General features: G+C 35.9%; 1 protein-coding gene across 1 annotated transcript; it reads right to left on the bottom strand.

The window, feature by feature from the left end:
- Positions 1-2,075: 2,075 nt before the first annotated feature.
- On the bottom strand, positions 2,076-20,422 carry LOC120104430 (uncharacterized). The gene is made up of 3 exons (XM_039115588.3): positions 18,159-20,422; positions 2,787-3,045; positions 2,076-2,637 (listed from the first exon to the last, which is right to left on the bottom strand). The coding sequence occupies exons 1-3, from the start codon at positions 19,094-19,096 to the stop codon at positions 2,440-2,442; spliced, it is 1,395 nt and encodes a 464-aa protein (XP_038971516.2). The 5' UTR covers positions 19,097-20,422; the 3' UTR covers positions 2,076-2,439.
- Between the last annotated feature and the right edge of the window lie 9 nt (positions 20,423-20,431).

Below are 20,431 nucleotides of genomic sequence, written 5' to 3'. Positions count from 1 at the left end.
AAATTATAAAAATCTATAAAATATTTAAACTTTTCAATTATGGCTGTTCATAAATGAAATGAACTGCCTTTTATTTCACATAAACATAATCACACACATACTTGTGTCCATACGTATGCATATATATTTTTATTATTTAGCTAATATTTTAATATACTCTGATGAAAATGTGTTCTCTTATTCTGATTTAATGCAGTGGAGCAACAAATTTTCCCTCAACCTTATTATAAAGAAAATTTATATTGAATTTGTTTTTTTTTTGCTTGTCACTAATCAAGAATTTATATTAAAGCATTTAAATTTTTCATCTAGCTCGTATTAGTTACATTATATTGGCTACTGATTTCTAAACCTATATTTTGAAAACTGTGAGTTTAAACTTAACTTAGACTAAATCTAAAATTCATTTTAAAAGCAGATTTTAGTATAAATACTGAAAAAAATATAGATTTTAGTCATACTTTTGGATGGCTAAGATGAGCTCAAAATAAGATCAGGCTGATATAAAATCTAGGGTTTCTACATAGGGGTGAAAGTGAATTGGATAATATTTATCCGAATCCATCTGAATATGGATAAAAATTTGAGCATCCGACTAATATACGTATATGTATCTATATCTGTCAAAAAAAAAAGATATGAATATGGATAGACAACTATCTAATCCGTATTCGAATATCAGATTCGATTTGCAACCCTATTTCTATACAGAGAAAGAGAGGGGTCATTTTGCTTCATCTAGGGTTACTACATCGCCTTCCATCTCTTCTCAAAAATGGTATGCATTTGAATCTGCTTGCCATTTTATCATTCTTGTTTCTCTCTTACTTCTCTTCGCCATCCATAATGGAACAGTAATGAGACAAGCTCTCAACTTGGGAACGAATTCGATTACTTAGGCCTCATTTAGAATTATGCCAGAGCTTTTAGAGCTTTTAGAAGTAGGGCTTTCAGAAAATAGAGCATTTAGAACTAGAGCTATAATAAAAATCTATTTGTTGTTTGGTTATTATATTTCTAAAGAGTTGTGAAGCTTTAATATATATTTGGTAACCAAAATAAGAAAGTACTTTTGGTATGATAAAATAATAATAAAAGATATTGCATAGTAGAGTACAATACAATATAATATTAAACATTGTTATATATTAAAATATTATTATTTTGTATAATATTATTATAATATAGTATAATATAATATTGATTACTATAGCATAATAATATAACATAATATGATATGATATAATAATATATTATTAATAATACAATATTACTACAATGTAATATAATATAATATAGTACTTTATAATTATGAAATAATATATATTACAATATTATATAATAATATTGTAATATAATATAACAATATAATATAATATAATGGATTAGAATCTAATCCAATAATAGATTATATTATATTATAGTATAATAATATTATATTATTATAATATAATCATATAATAGACTATAATATAATACAATATAATCAAATATATTATTTTTTATATTATTAATAGTATATTATAATATTTTTATAATAATAATATTGTCACAATTTGATTGATTGGTCTTCTGAAGAGCATCACATATTAATCCAGCCATAGTTGATGCTATCAGAAAGCATTTGACCAGCCAGAATGAAAAGCGAAAAGGAAGAAACCAGCCCCAAGAAAGTTGGTCTACATAACCTAAGCAACTTATGCAGAAAGCAAACGAACCATGTAGCAACAATATGATCTGATGGCCTTTGGACCCAACACATGAATTGCTTGACTTACAGGCCAAGCAGACATTTCCCTGCCCCTGCTGTGAAATATGGAATATGCATATGAGACAGAGGTCCCATGGGTTTTCATAACACTGCTGCACAAAAATGAGACACATGAACTGCTGGTAAAGATTAATCCAAATCTACTTTCAATCAGCATCACCACCATAACCCAAGGAATACTCTGAATCAAAATTTAAGTATGTCTCCCACTAACAACCTTGGAGCATGATAAATAAACATCGTCTGTGAAGTAGAATAATAAAGAATAAGGCAAAAGTATTTGCCTCCAAGCAAAATGCTAGTCTGAGACAACTCTTTGTTTTGATAACATTTCTGTTTTACATACAATACAATTCATAAAATGAGGTTCAATTCACATACATGTACTTAATAAGACTCTTTTTACAAAAAAAACAACGTAAAATTATGGGAAAATCCTACCCTCTCCACATTGATGGCCACTCATAATATCTACACATAAGAATTTAAAAAAAGAACAAAAGGAAAACCCTGACCACAGTCGGTCATCAACTGGAGGTGACTTTGAGCAAGGATTAGTTATCTAATGCTCCAGAAAAGGATTGAAGATAAAAGGAGTTCCATAATGCACAGCCGGAAAATTCTTCTTGGTATCAGTTAATTCAAATGTTGCTTCCACTGACTTGAACTTACGCAATACCAAGCAAGGTGTCTTCCACAAGTAGGGTTGGGATGCCAACACCATCATTGGAGGCTTGGTTCTGAACAGCTTTAACTGCTGCAGCCCTGGCTGCCTCAGCTGCTTTATTGGCCGCTGCAACAGCCTTGTTCACCCTATCATCAACCCAGGGAACATCAAATGCCTTTCCTGCTGCCCTCCGCGCTTCCTGATGATATGAAGGCTAATCAGCATGACTGTACATCTCATGTTTAAATTCACTTGCCTCTTAATTTTTAATGTAAACTGTAATAGAACTGTCATTTGTACAAGTAGCAAGCCTTGTTCTACCGAAGGGGAAAACTAATGTCTTGTTACCTGAACTGTGTTCAGCACTTTGGAATGATTGACAGCAATTGAAGACCCAGGCAGGATGTTCTGTGTGCTAAAAATATCAAGAACACCATTTTGCCAGTGACCTGACTGTGTCTCCCCATTTCTAAATGTGTACATCCCCAATCCCTGTCTTCTGCCCTCATGCCAGGCACCCTCATATTGATGCCCATTTGCAAAACGATAAACTCCAAAACCATGCATCTTGTCTCCAAAGTATTCTCCAGCATAGGTATCCCCATTCCTGTGTGAAATAGATAATTAGAAGTTGGCAATGAAGCATTAAACAATTGAATTTACAGAGAACTGCTTCTAGCACAGCATGCGAGTTTCGGTACATTGAAACATATACTAGATGCAATTGCGTAGCGACTTTATTTTGTTGTTTGCCTTATAATTCAGCATTATGCCTCATCATCTAGGTTTCTTCCGAGTCAAGCAGTCTTGGGAAGTCTGGATTTCTCGGTTGAATATGCATGAACTATCTAACATGAAAATAAAAATTCCTTGCAACTAACTTCTAGGTTCCATGGCGGCCCCCTATTGCAAAATGCTCCTTGACTAGGACATTAGATTGAAAAGATTATTAATCCTCAATGTAACACTTTGATCCAGAGTAATCTCATATAGGTGGGATAAGACATGCTAAAAAGGAAATAGTAAAGACTAACTGCAATCATGAAACAACTTTGATTGCTACCAATTGACAAAGTCATTAAATATTGATAGGTGTCAAGTGGCTGGGCTCAGGCCCAGTATTTTCATATTTTAGAATTGGTTGGACCCCAGTTTGATACACTAATAATTATCATTTATAAGGTGGCTGTTGGTAGCATTTGAGCACAATGAAATTGGGGAATAGACCAATTATTTTTATTCAAAAGGTTTGGATGCAAGTCAAGGAGGCCATATAATTCATTTAAATGTCAGTGTTTCATTTTCTAGAGGTCTCTTTCCTTTAGCAAGTATCAGTTCAGTTGTCAGAATTATCATGTCATTATGTCTGGCCAAAATTATCCATATATAACTACTGTTTGACATATTACTTTTGTCAGTTATGGAAGCACATTATTATTCTGGTAATACCCAGATTTGCAACAAAAACAACAACAAAACCAGGAGGACCATAGGAACAACAAAGTTTGATCAAATGACGAACTCATCTCAGTTAAAACACTTTATGAATAAGAATCTCCATCGGGTGATTCTAAATAATAGACAGAGAATGCTTCAAGATGTTCTAAAAATTATTCCAAAACACATTTTTTTCAGGATGTGAATAATTTTACAAAGAGATTTTAAAGATTCTACAGATCTGCCAAGAGTCCAATTCTCGTATCCGTAAGGCTTCCATTTTCTTTGCTGACAGCTGAAGAGATGATTTGGAGGCTCTTCTAAGAGGACATTATGGTTTTAAAATATCTCTGGATGCTGTCCACAAAATTGCTGCAGGCAGTAAATCCGAACATGACTGCTGGAACTGCTAAATCATGTTCCTAGGGTTGACTAGCATGTTCTAAAGATAAGAAGGGAGATTTTTTAGCTGTCCAGAAATTCCAGAGCACACTAAATCCAAAACCTCATGCAACAACCATGACATTAAGACCGAAAAATGATGTATCTATCATAGGATCACATATAACAGGTAGGAAAAATAAGTTCACATGAGATCTCAGCATCAAAAAAGATAGAGCAGCAGGTACGAATGATCTTTTAGCAAACAATAGAAGTAAATTAAGCAATCACGTGAGTGAGAGAGAGAGAGAAGTAAGGGGAAGACAGGACAGAAGGGATGCCATGATGGGTTAACGAGGGGGAAATTCTTTCCAGCTTCTGCTAGATATCACTTGTACATCTCAACCCACAGTACTTTTGCATGAGATGTGGTACACAGCCTACATTTCTTACCCAAGTTCATTAAAGAAATCAAGTACAAACAGACAATCAATATATTTTACCAAACTTTTTTCAAATGAATTCTAAGCAAATTTCTTTTAGTAAGGAAAGGACATAAGCATTTGAAAGCCTTGCATTTGGCTTTTGTCTCTTCAAAATCCATACATTATTATCTACACATTTTTCAATTCTCAAAGTTTTTAAGTGGGATTCTTTTAGACGATAAAATGCGATATCATATTAAACAAGTTCTTAGCTATTGATTAGTGGAACTACCAGTGCTTGGGTTGTGTCGATACCCAGAGTGGAGAACCACTAGATATTTCAAATTGAGTGAAAGTACAACTATTTGAAGTACTAAAAATTATTTATCCGAAATGTCTGAAAGTTTATATTTAAGTATCACAACTAATTGTTATTAGTTTAAGATAAAATTCAAACATGTTACCAAAAGTATTATTAACAAAGTCAACTTAATCCCAAGGTAAGCCAAGATTTCCACATCGGAGGGGAACTAATGTATTTTCTTACTATAGGTCCATTGTTTGGTTGACTGAAACAGAATATTGTGTTTTAAATTTACCCTATACTTAATTATTTATTTGTTTGTGCAAAAATAATAATTTTTAATTGCGACTTTGGATTTTCTTTGTTTATGTTGATGTATTCAATGAGGGATAACTCTAAGCTATTGGACACTAGAATAGATAAATGCCAAGATTAATAAAGACCACTCTTTTTTTTCTTCCTATAGCACATGTAGGATTTCAACATTAATGTCAATAAAAGTTAAAAAGGAGCCCTTAGTTTATATACTTAATAATCAAGGGCATGATATGCCGTATCGGCCTGAACCGAACGGTACGAGGCGCACCGTACCGTACCGGTTCGGTACCGGTATCCGGTATGAGTGGCATACCAACACTCGATATGCCAAAAAAATTCTGTACCGTACCGACACTATGCTAGTATGGCATTAGTATAGGGTCTGGTACCGAGACGACGAACCTTAATCAAGGGCATCAACTATTTCCTCAATACCCAGCAATCTTCTCTTTTGGACAGCCTAACCATAGATATAAATCATATATCTACAAAGTGAAAACAAATATTAAATGGATATTTTATCCGGAAGCAAGGAGCATACATAGAGAAATTCATCAAAAATCCTACAATGCACAATCCAAAAGGCGCTAGTCAGCCATCATTAGTGTTGGAGCCTCAATGCCCTAAAAGATTGTAAAGTTGGCTGGTAAAGAGAGAGGGGGCGACATCATGGTATTGGTAAAAGGGAGGGATAGGAAGGGCAAGAACAAGATGAAGTGTATTATGGTCCTAGTCTCCTAGATTACTAAGAACGAAAGAGAGATTGGGAATTGAAAGAGGTTAGCTGAAAAGGAATGTTCCTTAACATGACACAAGTCCCCATATCATTCTTTTTTTTTTTTTCTTTCTTGTTCTTTTTTATTTGATGTGGACCTAGGTGGGTTCAAGGGTGAGGTGACCAGCGCACTCTCACACTTAACATGAGAGTGGAAAATAGTGAAGGGCCCACACAACACTGCAAGTTGCACAAGTTGTGAGGGTGGGGGAGGGAGGTAGAGCTGGTAGGGCATTCCATGCTACACCAAGAGATGCACAAAAATGGGAGGGGTAAAAGACTATCTAGGTCAATGAGGGCATCCACTCTCCCCAAACCCCATCCCCACCCCGTGGCACCACCCCTATACATGCCTAAGTTAGCCCAGAACTCAGTTTTATCTTATACAGCAAGGCATGAACTATCATGGTTTGTGTGTTTTTTCTAACCTGTTCTCAACATAGCATTATCCCTTCATGTAGTTCTCTCAAATTCTACACAAAGAAACTTTGGACAAGGGGAGCCTATATAGTGTTGCAAAAATTGGTTTATACAATCACATATGCGGATGCAATTCCTTGACCCCACGAGATACTCTATATGCAATTACTATATGCAGCTCACTGAGTAAAGCATGCCCACTTTTATGAGGGCCCTTGCAGGCAGGGTGTGTTCATGTGGATGATTGGATTAGATGCAAATAGTAGTATAATTGAACCAAGCTTGACTTATGACTAATTACAAGCTTGAAAATCGAGATCAAGCTTACTTGGTTGTCATTTGATCAAGTCTAATTTAAGCTTGATAACATCCATCAAGTTGAAATTGATTCAAGCATTATCAAGCCAAGCCTGATTGAGCCAGGTTGTTATTAGGCTTGGCTTGAAATTTATTTTGAGCTGATTAACTAGTTTCGGGCTTGGCTCAGTTATGGTAAAATTAAGCTTGATTTAAGCTTATTTGAATTAAGCTGGAACCAAGTTCAAGCCACTCGAATCAATTGATAGTTCTAGATGCAAGTTTCAAGTGGCAAGATGCCAGTATTGTCACTAATACTAATCCATTAGTAATGTTACAAATATTTCTATTAGGTGTTAAGTATTACAAAGCACTTATTAATCATCAATTCTCATAATTATTAACATTGATGCAATTATTTTTTTGTTACTGATACACTTCTATGTATTTTTTTTATTTTGCTTTGCTCAATTTTTTCTGTGGGAACATCTTGCATGGCTGAGTTGTGCCTCTATCCAGCATCATTGGTCCATGGATTCGAGTCGCAGCACTCACTCAGTTCTTTGGATCGAATGGGTCCACTACTTATACTAATGATTTTTTCCTATTTTCTCCACTGCTCCACCCTCCATTACTTCCTTTCTCTATCAAAATCATACAGTCTGATGTTGTTTTATTTCCCAATTAATTTCTTCTTTTCCTACATCATTTAAAGTATGGACTATTATAATAGTTGTTATAGTAGAAGGTCAGTTATGATATATATCGACAATGGATATTTAAATAATGGTCATTACTTTACCATTTCCACGGCCATAATGGGAGTAACAACTGTTATTTACTAGTTGCATTTGTCAATTGGAAAAATTATTTTTTTTGATTGAATAATTTTAAAATAATTTCTTAGTGCTATTAATAGTGATTTTCTTAAACATAGCATCATGACTTCATTATTTGCCATCGTTTCTCGCCATACTATTATAACAATAAACGGTATTATAGAAACCTTTCTTTCCTCCATCAACTCATATTCTTGTATCTTTCATATACCATGCAGATGATATTCAGTCTTATCTTAAAAAAATTGATATAAGAAGGAGATGGATTGCATTGATCCCCTTTAAATAAAACTTTGTGGTTATTTTTCCCTCTCATAGATGGGATTCATAGTACAAGGTTGGAATTTTTGGCTAGAGGTCAAGTGTCATGAGCTTGTTTTGAACCCCTACAGGTATAGATCTTACATGGACTAGCCTGCTTCATCAATGCTGCATACAAAAGCACTTTTTTTTAAGGCATTATTTTTCTCTCAACATAGTAGTATGAATTATTTAATTAGAATGGAAGAAGATTCAACTTGCTTCCAAAAATGGATAACTCTAATGTTTTAGAAGCAATCATAATGATTTTGAGAGATTCCCTATTATGTTATACATATATAAGGAATACCAAAATAATAAATGGCCAAAATGTAATTGTAACTCCATTGTAATGATTGTTATATAATATATTAGTAGTTAATAATAGACAAATAATAGCTATGGTTCATTTTTTAGTTTCTGTCTTTTAGACAAAATAGTTCCTGGATGACAAGCATAAAGGTTATCTTATTGATGATATCGATATTGATGATAGTGACGATATCGATATTGATGATGACCTTGATACGGACAGCGGTCGTCATTGATCAAGAAGGAAATCTAAAAGGAACTCGAGTTTTTGGTGCGATCACTTGGGAATTGAGACACCATGGCAAATCTTTGTGAAATAACTTCCGATGGAAAGAAAAAAGAAGGCGTTAAGAGACGCTCCTGGCCCAACCCTAGACATTAGCAGTACTTTTTATTCTTTCCTTTCATCCCTCGAGTCACTATGTGCCAATTCTTTAAATGATGCAATATGCCACGAAACTTTACAAAATGTAGTGACTCAGTTACTATATTGCAGGACTGCATACTTATTTGATGGTTGTTTTTCCAGCCATATACACTTATTCAAGATGTTGTTTTCCTTAGACGAGATAGACACTAGATCATTTGATAATAATTGAATATGTACTGAAACTTGGTTATGCAACAAATAAAGATGAAAAGTAGCCTATGCAACTAGACAATTTTGACCAAATCGATAATCTGGCATATACTTATTTCTTTATTTTTGCCAATGAGACTTAGGTCATCAAATTTTAACTAAACTACTCATCTAACTTTTTCCGACTTCTGCACATGGAAGTGTCAAAAAATATCAGATTCTTTTAGAGGACAGGGATTCCAACAAGATGATTAAAGTCCTATTGGCAAAAATAAATAAATAAGTAAATGCCAGATTACTGATTCAGTCAAAATTTCAATGTTACATGGCCTACAATGCATATTTCTTTCTAATTACAAAACCAAATTTCACTACAATAATTTAATTATTATCAAATAATATTTATATTTAGTGTATATCTTATATTTAAACAAACAACCTTTCGAGTATGCATATGTAACTAATAAAATGGGCACTTGAATAAGCATATAAAGTCTAAAAAACAGTCAAATGCCTATCAATAAACAGCATATTGTAGCGTGTAAACAATTTGCACATATTGCAACATGAAAGAAAAGAAAAATAAAAATGCTAGTTTTTATTGTAAATTCTAAAAATAAAAATACACAGTGTAGCAAAGCTGTTTTTCTTGCTCAATATCGACAGTTTTTGCATAACACTGGGATGGCTCCTTGCATTAGCATCACATGTTATGCTTTTCTTAGCTTTTTTTTTTTTTTGATTTCCAAATGTTCTATATATTTACCTTATATTTATCCCACACAACTATACATCAAGGATGCAGGTTAAGGTGAACCTTTACCTATCCATTATTCACAACTGGTCTTCAAGATATTATACTCTTTGTCATTTGTGAATTGATATCATAACATGACAGACATTGTGCTATACCGTGTATTTTACTAAGCATGAAATAAAGGAGGAAATATTGCACTACCCAATCAACACAGACCACACGCTAACTTGCAAAGCTTTGTGTTACTGTTAGTGACTTTTATACTCATTGTCACCTAGATATGGCAGTCCTCAGCCTTTCCCCAATTAAATGACGACCATTATTATATAATAGCCTTTATTGGAGCGCTCCTTATGTATGTACCATGTGCAATTCTATGTACCATATAACAAGGCATCTTCCAAAATCACAATAAAAGCCATCATAGACCCTTCTTCCCTTTTTGGTCAAGTTAGATGTCATGGCACTAGGACTACCCTTATCTGAAACCAAAATGAATCTTTCCACAACTCTAATTAAATAATTACACATATAAATAGAAAGAAAAAAACAAAGTTTATACAATAAAAATCCCTCGTAAACGCCTTAACTAAAAAAGACAATCTTGCTTGAGATTTTTGCTTATAAAGTGCAAACGAAGCCCATGGCCCTCCATTACTAGCAAGACATATCGCTGACCTTGTTTTGACATGCATGGTTACCTATGATGGGGAAAGATAAAAGAAAATGATCATGCTATTTTATCTAGAGGGGATCGAAGCCATCCATCTCCTTTTTATAGCATCCTGAATAGTATATAGAAAACAGAAAGATGACAAAGAGATGCACAAATTGCATTAAGCCAGCCCACAATCAGCTCAATGCAACTTGTCTATCAAGTAGTCTAATAATTACCCAATTTATCGATTCACTTGGTCTGCATCTAGGTTTGCATTTTGCAATTTACGTGTCACAATGAATGGCATTTTCTTAGAGTAGGATGAAAAAATTCATTTTATTTAATTTGTATAATGAACATCAAAATTTATTTTGATCCACTGAAAGCTTATCATAAAATACTTTGATGAATTAAAGCTCTTCATATGGTAAGTAATATAAAACTGCCTCAGAAGAGACATAGAAGACAAAAGGTTTATGGGATACTAGCTCACTTATCTTTTCATATTAAAGTGAACCTTGTGATTCAGTTTTGGTTTTGAACAAATTCAATTTTTTTATAGTTTTGAAATGATAATGTCATAGCATTTTTTACTAATGTTAAAGCTTAAAATTTTATTTACCATTATGCCCCTCTAGCCCTTCATAGAGGAGCATAGCTTGGTCTTAATCCCTAATTAGCTTACTCATCATTTTTTACTTTCATCTCCTTCATTTTCATTTGTAGCAAATAAATAGCTCAACATCCCCTTTTTGCTGGCTTGTAGCCATCTACTCGGGCACCACAGGATACCTAGAGTTGGACTCATCATCATTCCACCTAGTCCCAAGCTATACACATATAGTTGGGGGATGGTGATGGGGTTGGCGATGGTTGGTGATAGTGGGGAGGTTGGAGAGAGCGGTGATGGCGACAATCTAGGCATGGATAGATAGATGGATAGAGGAGAGCAAAGAGTAAAGTGGAGGAAAAGGGGGACACCACCCTCCTCGAGGATAATTTTCTTGTTATGGTCTTTGTCCAAGGCACAGATGGCCTCGATGCAGTTAGTTGCCGCGCAGGTAATGGCCTAGAAAATGGCGATGGAGCATCTAACTTGAGAGAGGATAAGACCATGAAAGACAACTTAGAAGTTAATGAAAACTTTTCGGTGCTTTATTTTTCTCAAGGGCATACTTGTCCATCTATATAAGTTATAGCTTTTTTGCTCTAAAAATAGTAAAAACTACTTTGTCATTACCATTTCCCTATAGTTTAGTGAATGTATATCTTTTGACTAGCTTGAGGCGGGGCTCAAAAATGAAGGCCTAGCTCAAATTTGGGCAACGCCTAAGCTAGTAGATCGTGGGCTGACAATCTAGGTGCTCAATGGCCCCATCCTGAACCATATACATCTCATGATGTATAATTACCTCATGTATTCAACTGAAAAGACAGAGGTATTTGTTGAATGTATATAGTACAAATGCATCGCATCTTACCTATCAATTAATAATGTTCCTTTAGTTTAAGAATCTTGTCTTTAATTCAATTTTAAATGGACTAATTATAGAGCTCCTTTATTATTTGATTTTGATTGAAAGAAATTTGAGATAATAATTTGAGTTGACAACTTAAAAAGAGCCTTGGTCCTTGGGTAAATTCCTTCTCTATTGCAAAAATATAGAATTTCACTTGGGGCCCAACCAGCCTCACACATAACTTCACTTAAGTTTTTGTCCTTTTTTCAATTTCTAATGAGTAACCACTCCATCCAGCATTTCCTTTATCTAAAAGGCTGTTTTCTTGGACCGCCTCCACCTTTTCCTTTTTTTCTGTTTTTTACTGCAATCAGCTTCCTTCACAGTCTAGACTTTTGCTTGAGCATGTGCATCACATCTGCAAGGCTCTAGTGTATGGGTAAGGAAACTCCAAAAGATGATCTATTGTTTCTAAGCATTACAAATGTTCACTCATGATTGGTATAGATTTCAACTTTGATATTTATTTTTGATTTTCTACAAATTTCGGCCTAAATCGAACCGATAGGATCTTAGGTAAAATATTGTGAATGGCTTTCAAGTTCACAAGACATAAACAACCTAATTATGCCATGTAGTCAAACTACATGGTTGGACATCCAAATCGATAACCCACTACCCACCTGGCTTATCATGATCTATAAGGTCTAAAATGCCTATTAAAAGTGCAAACTTTCAGGAGATGTTACCTATGCATCAAGTGATAACTGAAGGAATTGCTTTCCAAAAGGAATGGGTTTCCAAAAAAAGTGAACTAAATATTTTTTTGGTCTATGGTTGGAGCTATCTTAGTCGCTTGACCTTTTTTTTAAAATACATGAATGCAATAAAAAAGTGTGGAACTAGGAAAAGTCATTATCATATTTCAGCATCGGACATAACTAAGTTATGCCTTGGAAACATTAGAACCAATGTAGTATGTACATAGCTAAAAGTATGCATATATGTTTAGATTAACAAATGCTGAGTGGCTTTTTTTTGGGAAATTTAAAGCATCATGGATTTATTGAACACCTAGGCTATATAGTGCCAAGTGTCTAGGTCATACAAATATTGCATAACTTAAAAACAAGCAAGGTCAGACATTGTGAATATCTATGGTCAAGGTATAAACTGTACGATAGTTAAATCATACTAGATCATGGATCAAAATGCAGATCATAGGATTATTTGTGATCTCTTTCAAAATTTTTATATAAAAGAATTGCAAAGTTTGTAAATGAGTCCATTATGAAAGGGATCTACGTAGAGAAAAGACATTTCAAGTGATAAAAAACATGTCCAAATCCATACATATCAGTTCAACTATCCAATTTCTAGAACATTTCAGAAAAAAGATTTTAACAAATGGTTTTAAAAATAGGAAGACTTGCTTCTTTCTTTTAACTCCAAAGAAACCTCAAATTTTCTTTTTCTCTACCTTTTAGAAGTTGGAAACTTTAGTAATTCTAAAACCTATATGGTGAAAAAAATAACAAAAGGATGCCATATACATAGCATGTAGATAACATGATCAAGTTGCACATTATGGTCAAGGATGCACTATTAGTCTCTTTCTCTGAGCCTCTTTATCCCCATGGTGATGTCCTGGGATGCATTATCAGCTATGCTGCCTCTTTGAATCTATTCTCTGGTTTAGGCCACAAGGTGGAAGATAGCGATGGTGATGTAATTCATTGATAACACTTTACTCTTTTGTGAAGCCGGCAGAATCCACATTTCTATCTTGAAGATCTTCCTCCATTCCTTCAACTGGTCATTGCCCTAAAATATCAGCAAGAGCATTCTCAACTGCCTAGGACAAAACCTCGAGGTCGAAGGTACTCGGCCATGATATTCAACTACCAACTCGGTGAGTTTCCATTGCATTATCTTGGTCTCCTTGGTCCATGATGACCCTCTTTGAAAGACAAATTGGCTACATTTCATCAACAAACAACTCAACCATTGGAAAGCCAAGTTCCTCTCATTTAGCAATATATCGACTCTCATAAATTCAGTCCTTCCTTATTACTTTATGTCAGCATTTTACCTTCCTAACTAGGTTTTCGATCAAATCAGTCAAATCTGGCAAGCTTCTGTTAGAAAGGTGCTTCAACAGTGAACAGTGGATCATGCCGTGTTAGCTGCAACAAATGTTGGTTGTCTCTCTAAATATGAGGGTGGCCTAGCCCCAAAAGATTAAGAAATTTCAATAATACTCTCAAACAAATGGCACAAGCATCTTCTTTCTCCATCGCATGATACATGAGAACTCCATATTAGGAAAAGCTATTAGAGAAGAAGAATATGCTGTAGTCCTCTTGCTTCACTCTCCTCCTCTGCATCATCCCTTTGGTGTAGTGTTCTCAAAAGAAACACATTTCTTTGCAATCTTAGCAGCTTCAAGCTTGGGAAGGGTACCCTTACACATTTTTGGTTGAAGTAAGTTGATGAATGCCCTCTTTCCAACCTATCTGAGCTTTGTGAGAACCCCAAATGCCATGGTTGGCTCCTGTGCTAACATTGTGGGTGGTGTTACCACTTGACTGCCCCAAATTCCAAAGAGAAGCGGACAACTCCCTTGTTGAGGAGCCTCTTTCCCTCAACAGTGTCTCCACATGCTTATCTCACTAACTCTGTTGATAGTGCCATTTGGAGATGGATTGCCTCTAATGGTTTCTCGATCAGATCAAATTACAAATTCTTAAACAAAGCCATAATAATATATACTGACATCAAATCGATTCATGGCATTGGTACCCTCTAAACTTCAATAATTTTTCTTACTAGCTTTCTACAACAAAATTCTCACCCAAAAACATGTCTCAAAATGTAAGTGGCTGGCTCCTCCATGCTGCTTGCTTTGCCCAAGACTATGGGAAACCACTGACCACTGACTTCATAGTTCCTTTCCGCTCCATTTGGAAAACTTCAAAGGTTGGAGAAACCCTTTACCACCCTCTGGGGCCCTGGTCCTCCAAAAAAAAAATCAACCTAGTTTCCCTACGCTTGAGCTCTATCTCTTGTCATGTGCTAATGTTTATGCTTGAAAACAACAAGTGGATCAATTTCACCAACAAGGCCAGTAAGAAAGAAAATTTACTTTGCATAATTACCAAAATGTTGAAAGACTGGACAAAGTTTGCTCTTGCCAAGATCACCAACCCCATCTCTTATGTGTCTTGTGCTGTTCCTTTCCCTCAACTCATCATCTTCTTGGTTCTTTCTTTCAACCCATCTCTTTCTCCCTACCTATTTTCTCCTCCTTCTAAAGGATTTTGTACTCCTCTTTCATTTTCTTAATAAAACCAGGGTGGGTTTTCCCCGTTCAAAAAAATAAAGACTAGGTGCAGCAGTCATCCAGCAGTCTAACTGTACATAATTTGGTAATAGAGTTTATAGTTCAAAAGTGATTCTAGTGTTCTGGTGACATTCAAAGAAACTCTCAGATGATATTTGCACTACTGAAACATATTATGACAATAGATCTTAGGTCAACTTTTGGGAGCTTGTTTTTTAAGTTATGAAGATAGATAGGCCGTCTTTTTTCAATAAATGATACTATTTTTCTTAATATTCTTTAGTCATAAAGAGTCTGCTTTTAAGTTATACAAATCTTCATAAACTTCTGAGAGAACATTGTGTAGTTGTATCTCGTTTCAATTTTAATACCCAATTTTAAACTATTCTTTGTGTTTAAGGTCTTATTTCAAGTAGGACTAAGGATCTTTAAACATGGTAGAACTGATTTTTAAGGTCATTTTGTTGGGTATGGAATTATAATTTTGATATTTCCAGAAATTCTTTAATTATACTTTGTTATGAAAGGATAATGGAGTTTGTTTAGGCTACAAACAATTGAGGAAGAAGGCTTTTAAGCTGCAAAGAAGAACCTAACATTATGCTTTCATCAGATTATGACTTGAATTGAAGTATTTACTAGTTATTTTTCTGCGGCTTCATTTTTTCCTCTGTTTGCCTCACTTATAATTTGAGGTTAGCCTCAGATTGTAAATATCATCAACCTGGGAGTATCAATTTGTTCGAGAACATGGATTTATTTTCCATCTCTAATGTTTGCAGATTTGAGTTAAATTTCAGAGTTCTATTATGTGTAAAACCAATCATCAAAACCCTTTACGCATTAAATGTTAGCTCATTTTGGCATACTAGTTCTCCGATCCCAAGCTTCTAAAACCTAGACCATGATCATGTTTATGTCTAAACAAGACATGCATCAACATTCCATGGGTTTTTTTTTTCTTTTTTGGCAGCTAAACAAATATCTTCTTTGGGGGAACTTTCTTTATTAAGATCAGTACAAGAAATCAGTAAGCCCCCCCAACTTTGTTGAACTACACATGCTTCTGTTATTCCTAGACAATTTTCAAAGGTAATAGCAAACCAGTGTTGCGCGCCTCCCACTAGGGGAGGATAGTGAATTTTTTCAAAGGTAATAGCAATCAAAGTTTTTGCTTCCATTTAGGAGGACTATAAAGGAAACCTGAAACTTTTGGTTTTCCTTTAATTTTCTTACTATGTGCAATGATTCATTTATGTCAAAGCCATCTACAGTAACCCTCTTTTTCCATGTTTTGGACCTAGTAATAAGAAAAATCTCAAAATTCAATACATTAATCTGGGTTTCCATTTCAGAAAATTTCTTAGTGAACTGATCTATCACAACAACTGTGAATGAAGAATATATGACTTTGTAAGTAAATATTAAGTGTAATCCAAGAGCATGGGGAAGGAAACAAGGAGATGGGTATGAGACAAGGGAAATGAGCATGAGCAAAAGGAAATGGAGAGAAGGAACTGAAGACTTACACGAATACTTTTATTTCAGTTTTTAAGTTTTGGCTGAAATGGATTGGCTTCAAACAAGATCGACCCAACACCGACCCCAAATTTGGGTATCAATCAAGTTCAATAGTTTCGGTTCTTTTTGTCTAACACTGACTAAAATTTCGGTCTTGCTTCAATGGTTCAGCCAATTTCAGCCAATACTGTCCAAAATTAACTATGAATCAATTGATAGCGGACGGAAGCGAGGAAGAGAGAACCACACCCTATCAACCGCATGCATTGATATTCAAAAACTTATCCTTTGAATTTCTAAAAGAACGCAAATGGACATGAAGTCTTACTTTAGAGTTTACTATCATATAGAGCTATTTCTTTATCTCTTTAAGTACATAAGCTACATAGTCAATTTTTGATAGCTTCTACATTTCTTTTTCTTGAGTTAGATGATGGAATGGATGATATATTTAACCCTTGATAGGTCAAGGCCTCTAAAAAGGCCCTTATTAGAGTACTTAATAAAGACTAATGGAGACAACTAACTACAAGACACCACCATTTGCAGTAATAACATATCTCCTTATATCTAGAATATCTAGCATTCTATAGAAAGATGTAATTAATTAAATAATAGCTTAAACCTCAAAATTATGAGAAAGAAATGTCAAATATAGTTGAGTTCTAACACCACCACCCCCCCCCCCCCCCCAAAAAAAAAAAAAGAAATGATGAAGAAAATTTATCACACTTGGCATGGAGAAGCTTCACAATTGCTAAACTACGAACTTTTTTTGGCCAACTAAAATTCGACAATTAAATAGCATATATCTTCAAGGTACAATTTATTAATTTTACTTTTATGAGAATATTCACTTCAACCTAAAACTATCAAAACTACCAAATAGATTATCTATATATCAGAAAATGCTCTGAATGCTGTTTAATAACTTTCCTTAACTTCTTTTACTTTGCTTCTATTTTTATCTTTCTTTTTGCCTTTTTCTACCGAAACTCTGAATCTTGGAGTTGAACTGTTGAATACACCAAAATTGCCAAAACCACCGAAACTACAAAAAGCAATATTCCACACACCCAAACAAACCAGAACTGAAACCATGTTTTAAACTTTCACTTTAATTGATAATGAAATTATGACTAGTCTCTGTCTAGGTCATCAATAATCAATCACTTGGTAATGGATAAACTAGAAATGACCCCAAAAACGACCAAAACCACCCACTTGAACCCATCCATATATGCAATACACACAATTAGAATCCTACCACATAGTTCTGGAAAAAGAAAAGGAGCAGCAACAAGGGCAGGTGGTAAGAATGAACAAGGAAATGTCTAATCAGATGTGGTAACTGCAAATCCAAATATACAAATCCAAGAAATTAAAATCCCGATTCAATTCACAATTTTTTAAAAAACATTTGGAGCAAGATCTTTGCCAAAAAGAAAAGAATCTGCGAGCCCAAATCTTCAGCCAGAAAGATAAATTCGAAGTACTCCAAACATCAATTTATTACACATTCCCAAGAAACATCAAGAACCAAAAGCCCATTTATTTAATGCAATGCAGTTATAAGTTCCACGAAATCCTTACCTGAAATGATAATGCCCAAGCCCATGCTTGACCCCTAGCTTGAACTCCCCGACGTAACGGCTCCCATCGTCGCATGTGTGCACCCCGTACCCATGGCTCTGCCCATTGAACCATTCCCCGGAATACACATCGCCGGTGTAGAACCGATAGACGCCAAACCCATGCCGGAGCCCCTGCCTGTACTGCCCCATGTACCTGCTTCCCCGAGACCATGTCTCGACGCCATGCCCGTCATACTTCTCGTCAACCCAATCCCCCTCATACTTCCCACTCATGTGATAGTGGTACACCCCGCTGCCGGAGCACTTCCCGCCACGGCACTCCCCCTCGTAGTGATCTCCATTGCTGTAGAACCGGACCCAGAACCCAGAACTCGGGCGGTTGTCGGATTTACGCTTGCCGATGAACCAGAAGACGGGGAGGCGGCGGCCGGGGAGGTGATGGTAGAGGGGGAGGAGGGATTTGGAGCGGGAGAGAAGGAGGCGGAGGGAGGGGAGGGAGAGGAGGTTGAAGTAGACGGCGGCGAGGAGGAGAAGGGCAGAAGAGAAGGCGAGGGCGGAGAAGAAGGCGAAGAAGAAGGGGCGGCCGGCGGCGGAGGAGGAGAGGAGGAGGTAGAGGGAGGGGAAAGAGAGGAGGAGCAGGAGACGGAGGCGGAGGCGGCGGAGGAGGTGGCGGAGAAAGGACCGGAGAGCTGCGGCGGAGGAGGTGAGGAGACGGAGGTCGGGGCGGGGAGGGGCGGCGGAGTAGGTGGGCCGGAGAGAGGTCAGGGTGTGGGAGCGGCGAGCGGCGGCGGCGGCCGAGGTGGCGGTGGGGCTGGGGCGCTTGTGGGGGCCATGGATCTCCGGCGATAATAGGGGATTAGGGTTTCGGCTAGGGTGGTCGGAGGAGCGTCGGAAGCCTTCTCCGGCGACCGGCGGGTCGGATTTTTTCAGATGCATTTAACTGAGTGGGAGATTAGCATTGGGAAGGCCGTTGGGAGCATTCAGCGAAATGTAACGTAAGACTGAGGCTGCTTTTATAGTTGGGATGATTTGTTCTGTTTTTCTTCTCTTTGCGTGGGCAGTGAGCTCATGGATTGTTGGTTTGTGAGGGGAGGGTTGGGGGGGAGGAGGAGGAGGAGGAGGAGGGAAGGGAATGATGGTGGGGTGTCTTGGTAGGGGGCTTCTGAAAAATGGACCTTGATTTGCCTAGAATATTCCTTGAAGCCATTCATTTGTCTTCATTTGATTCATTTTGCCTTTCTTAGTAAATTTGGATAGCTTAGATTACAAGAAAGATTAGACAGCAAAGATTTTTGTTTCCATTTGCGCAAGAAAAACTAACATGTACACAAACAATATGGGGAACATTATTATATTAGACTATGAGTCAAGAAATTCAAATGTCCTTTAAATGTTTTATGATATACTTTAACTTATAAATATTAAATTATTTTATAATGCCATAGTTAATCTCATGTAACATTGCCTAGTTTTTTTATATCATTTTTGGTATACCTCTTAATTGAATTATTCAGATATGATGATCTTCTTTTTTAAGCCTTTATTTTGGTTAAGATATCTTGACATCTCATCATCTTAGTATCACCCTCCTGTAGAAAAGGGCATACAGATATCAATCTTTTAAGTTCTAAAAGGAAACATATTTGGGTTTTCAAAATCCTGAGGCGTATTGGTAGAAGTATATATAGAATAGTCTTTCATAGAGTGCAAGCTATTGAAAATCTCTCTCTTCAAGTTAGTCTGCCTCAATATACATGATAGATTTATGAATTAAATGGTTCAGCAAGTTTAGGTGGCTTCTGTCGTATAATACATTTTTATTTATGAGAAATATTGGTGAATGCTCCTATTTGTCACTAATAAGATCACCTTTTTAAAAAAAAGAAGGGGAGAAAACCCAACCTATTTATCAGACAGAAAAAATATATATAAAAACATCCAAAAAGAGATCAGAAGAAAAAAAAGGGAGCACAATTAGGTATCAAAAAGAAAATAAAAGGGAAGCTACCAAAAAGGATAAGGGAAAGCATAACTGAAGCCTTACGGGCTTAGCTAAAGGTGGACAAACGACGAACTTTTCTCTATGACAAGCCAAAACTAGACAAGTGTCTTAGATTACATAAGGTAGATCACAGCGAAGAATCCATTAATCCCTTACTCTATCCGTCTCTGACATGTCTTGTTCTCATCAATGAACTTATCATTGTTAAAATTATTATCTTAGCTGCTAATTTTCTTTCCAATAACTAACACCTCTTGAATTGTACTGCA

This window comes from Phoenix dactylifera, chromosome 10, assembly GCF_051530095.1.
Source record: "Phoenix dactylifera cultivar Ajwa chromosome 10, Ajwa_hap1_PhDact_Kaust_v1.1, whole genome shotgun sequence".
NCBI classification, from domain to species: domain Eukaryota; kingdom Viridiplantae; phylum Streptophyta; class Magnoliopsida; order Arecales; family Arecaceae; genus Phoenix; species Phoenix dactylifera.
This window is presented reverse-complemented; position numbering and strand designations above follow the sequence as displayed.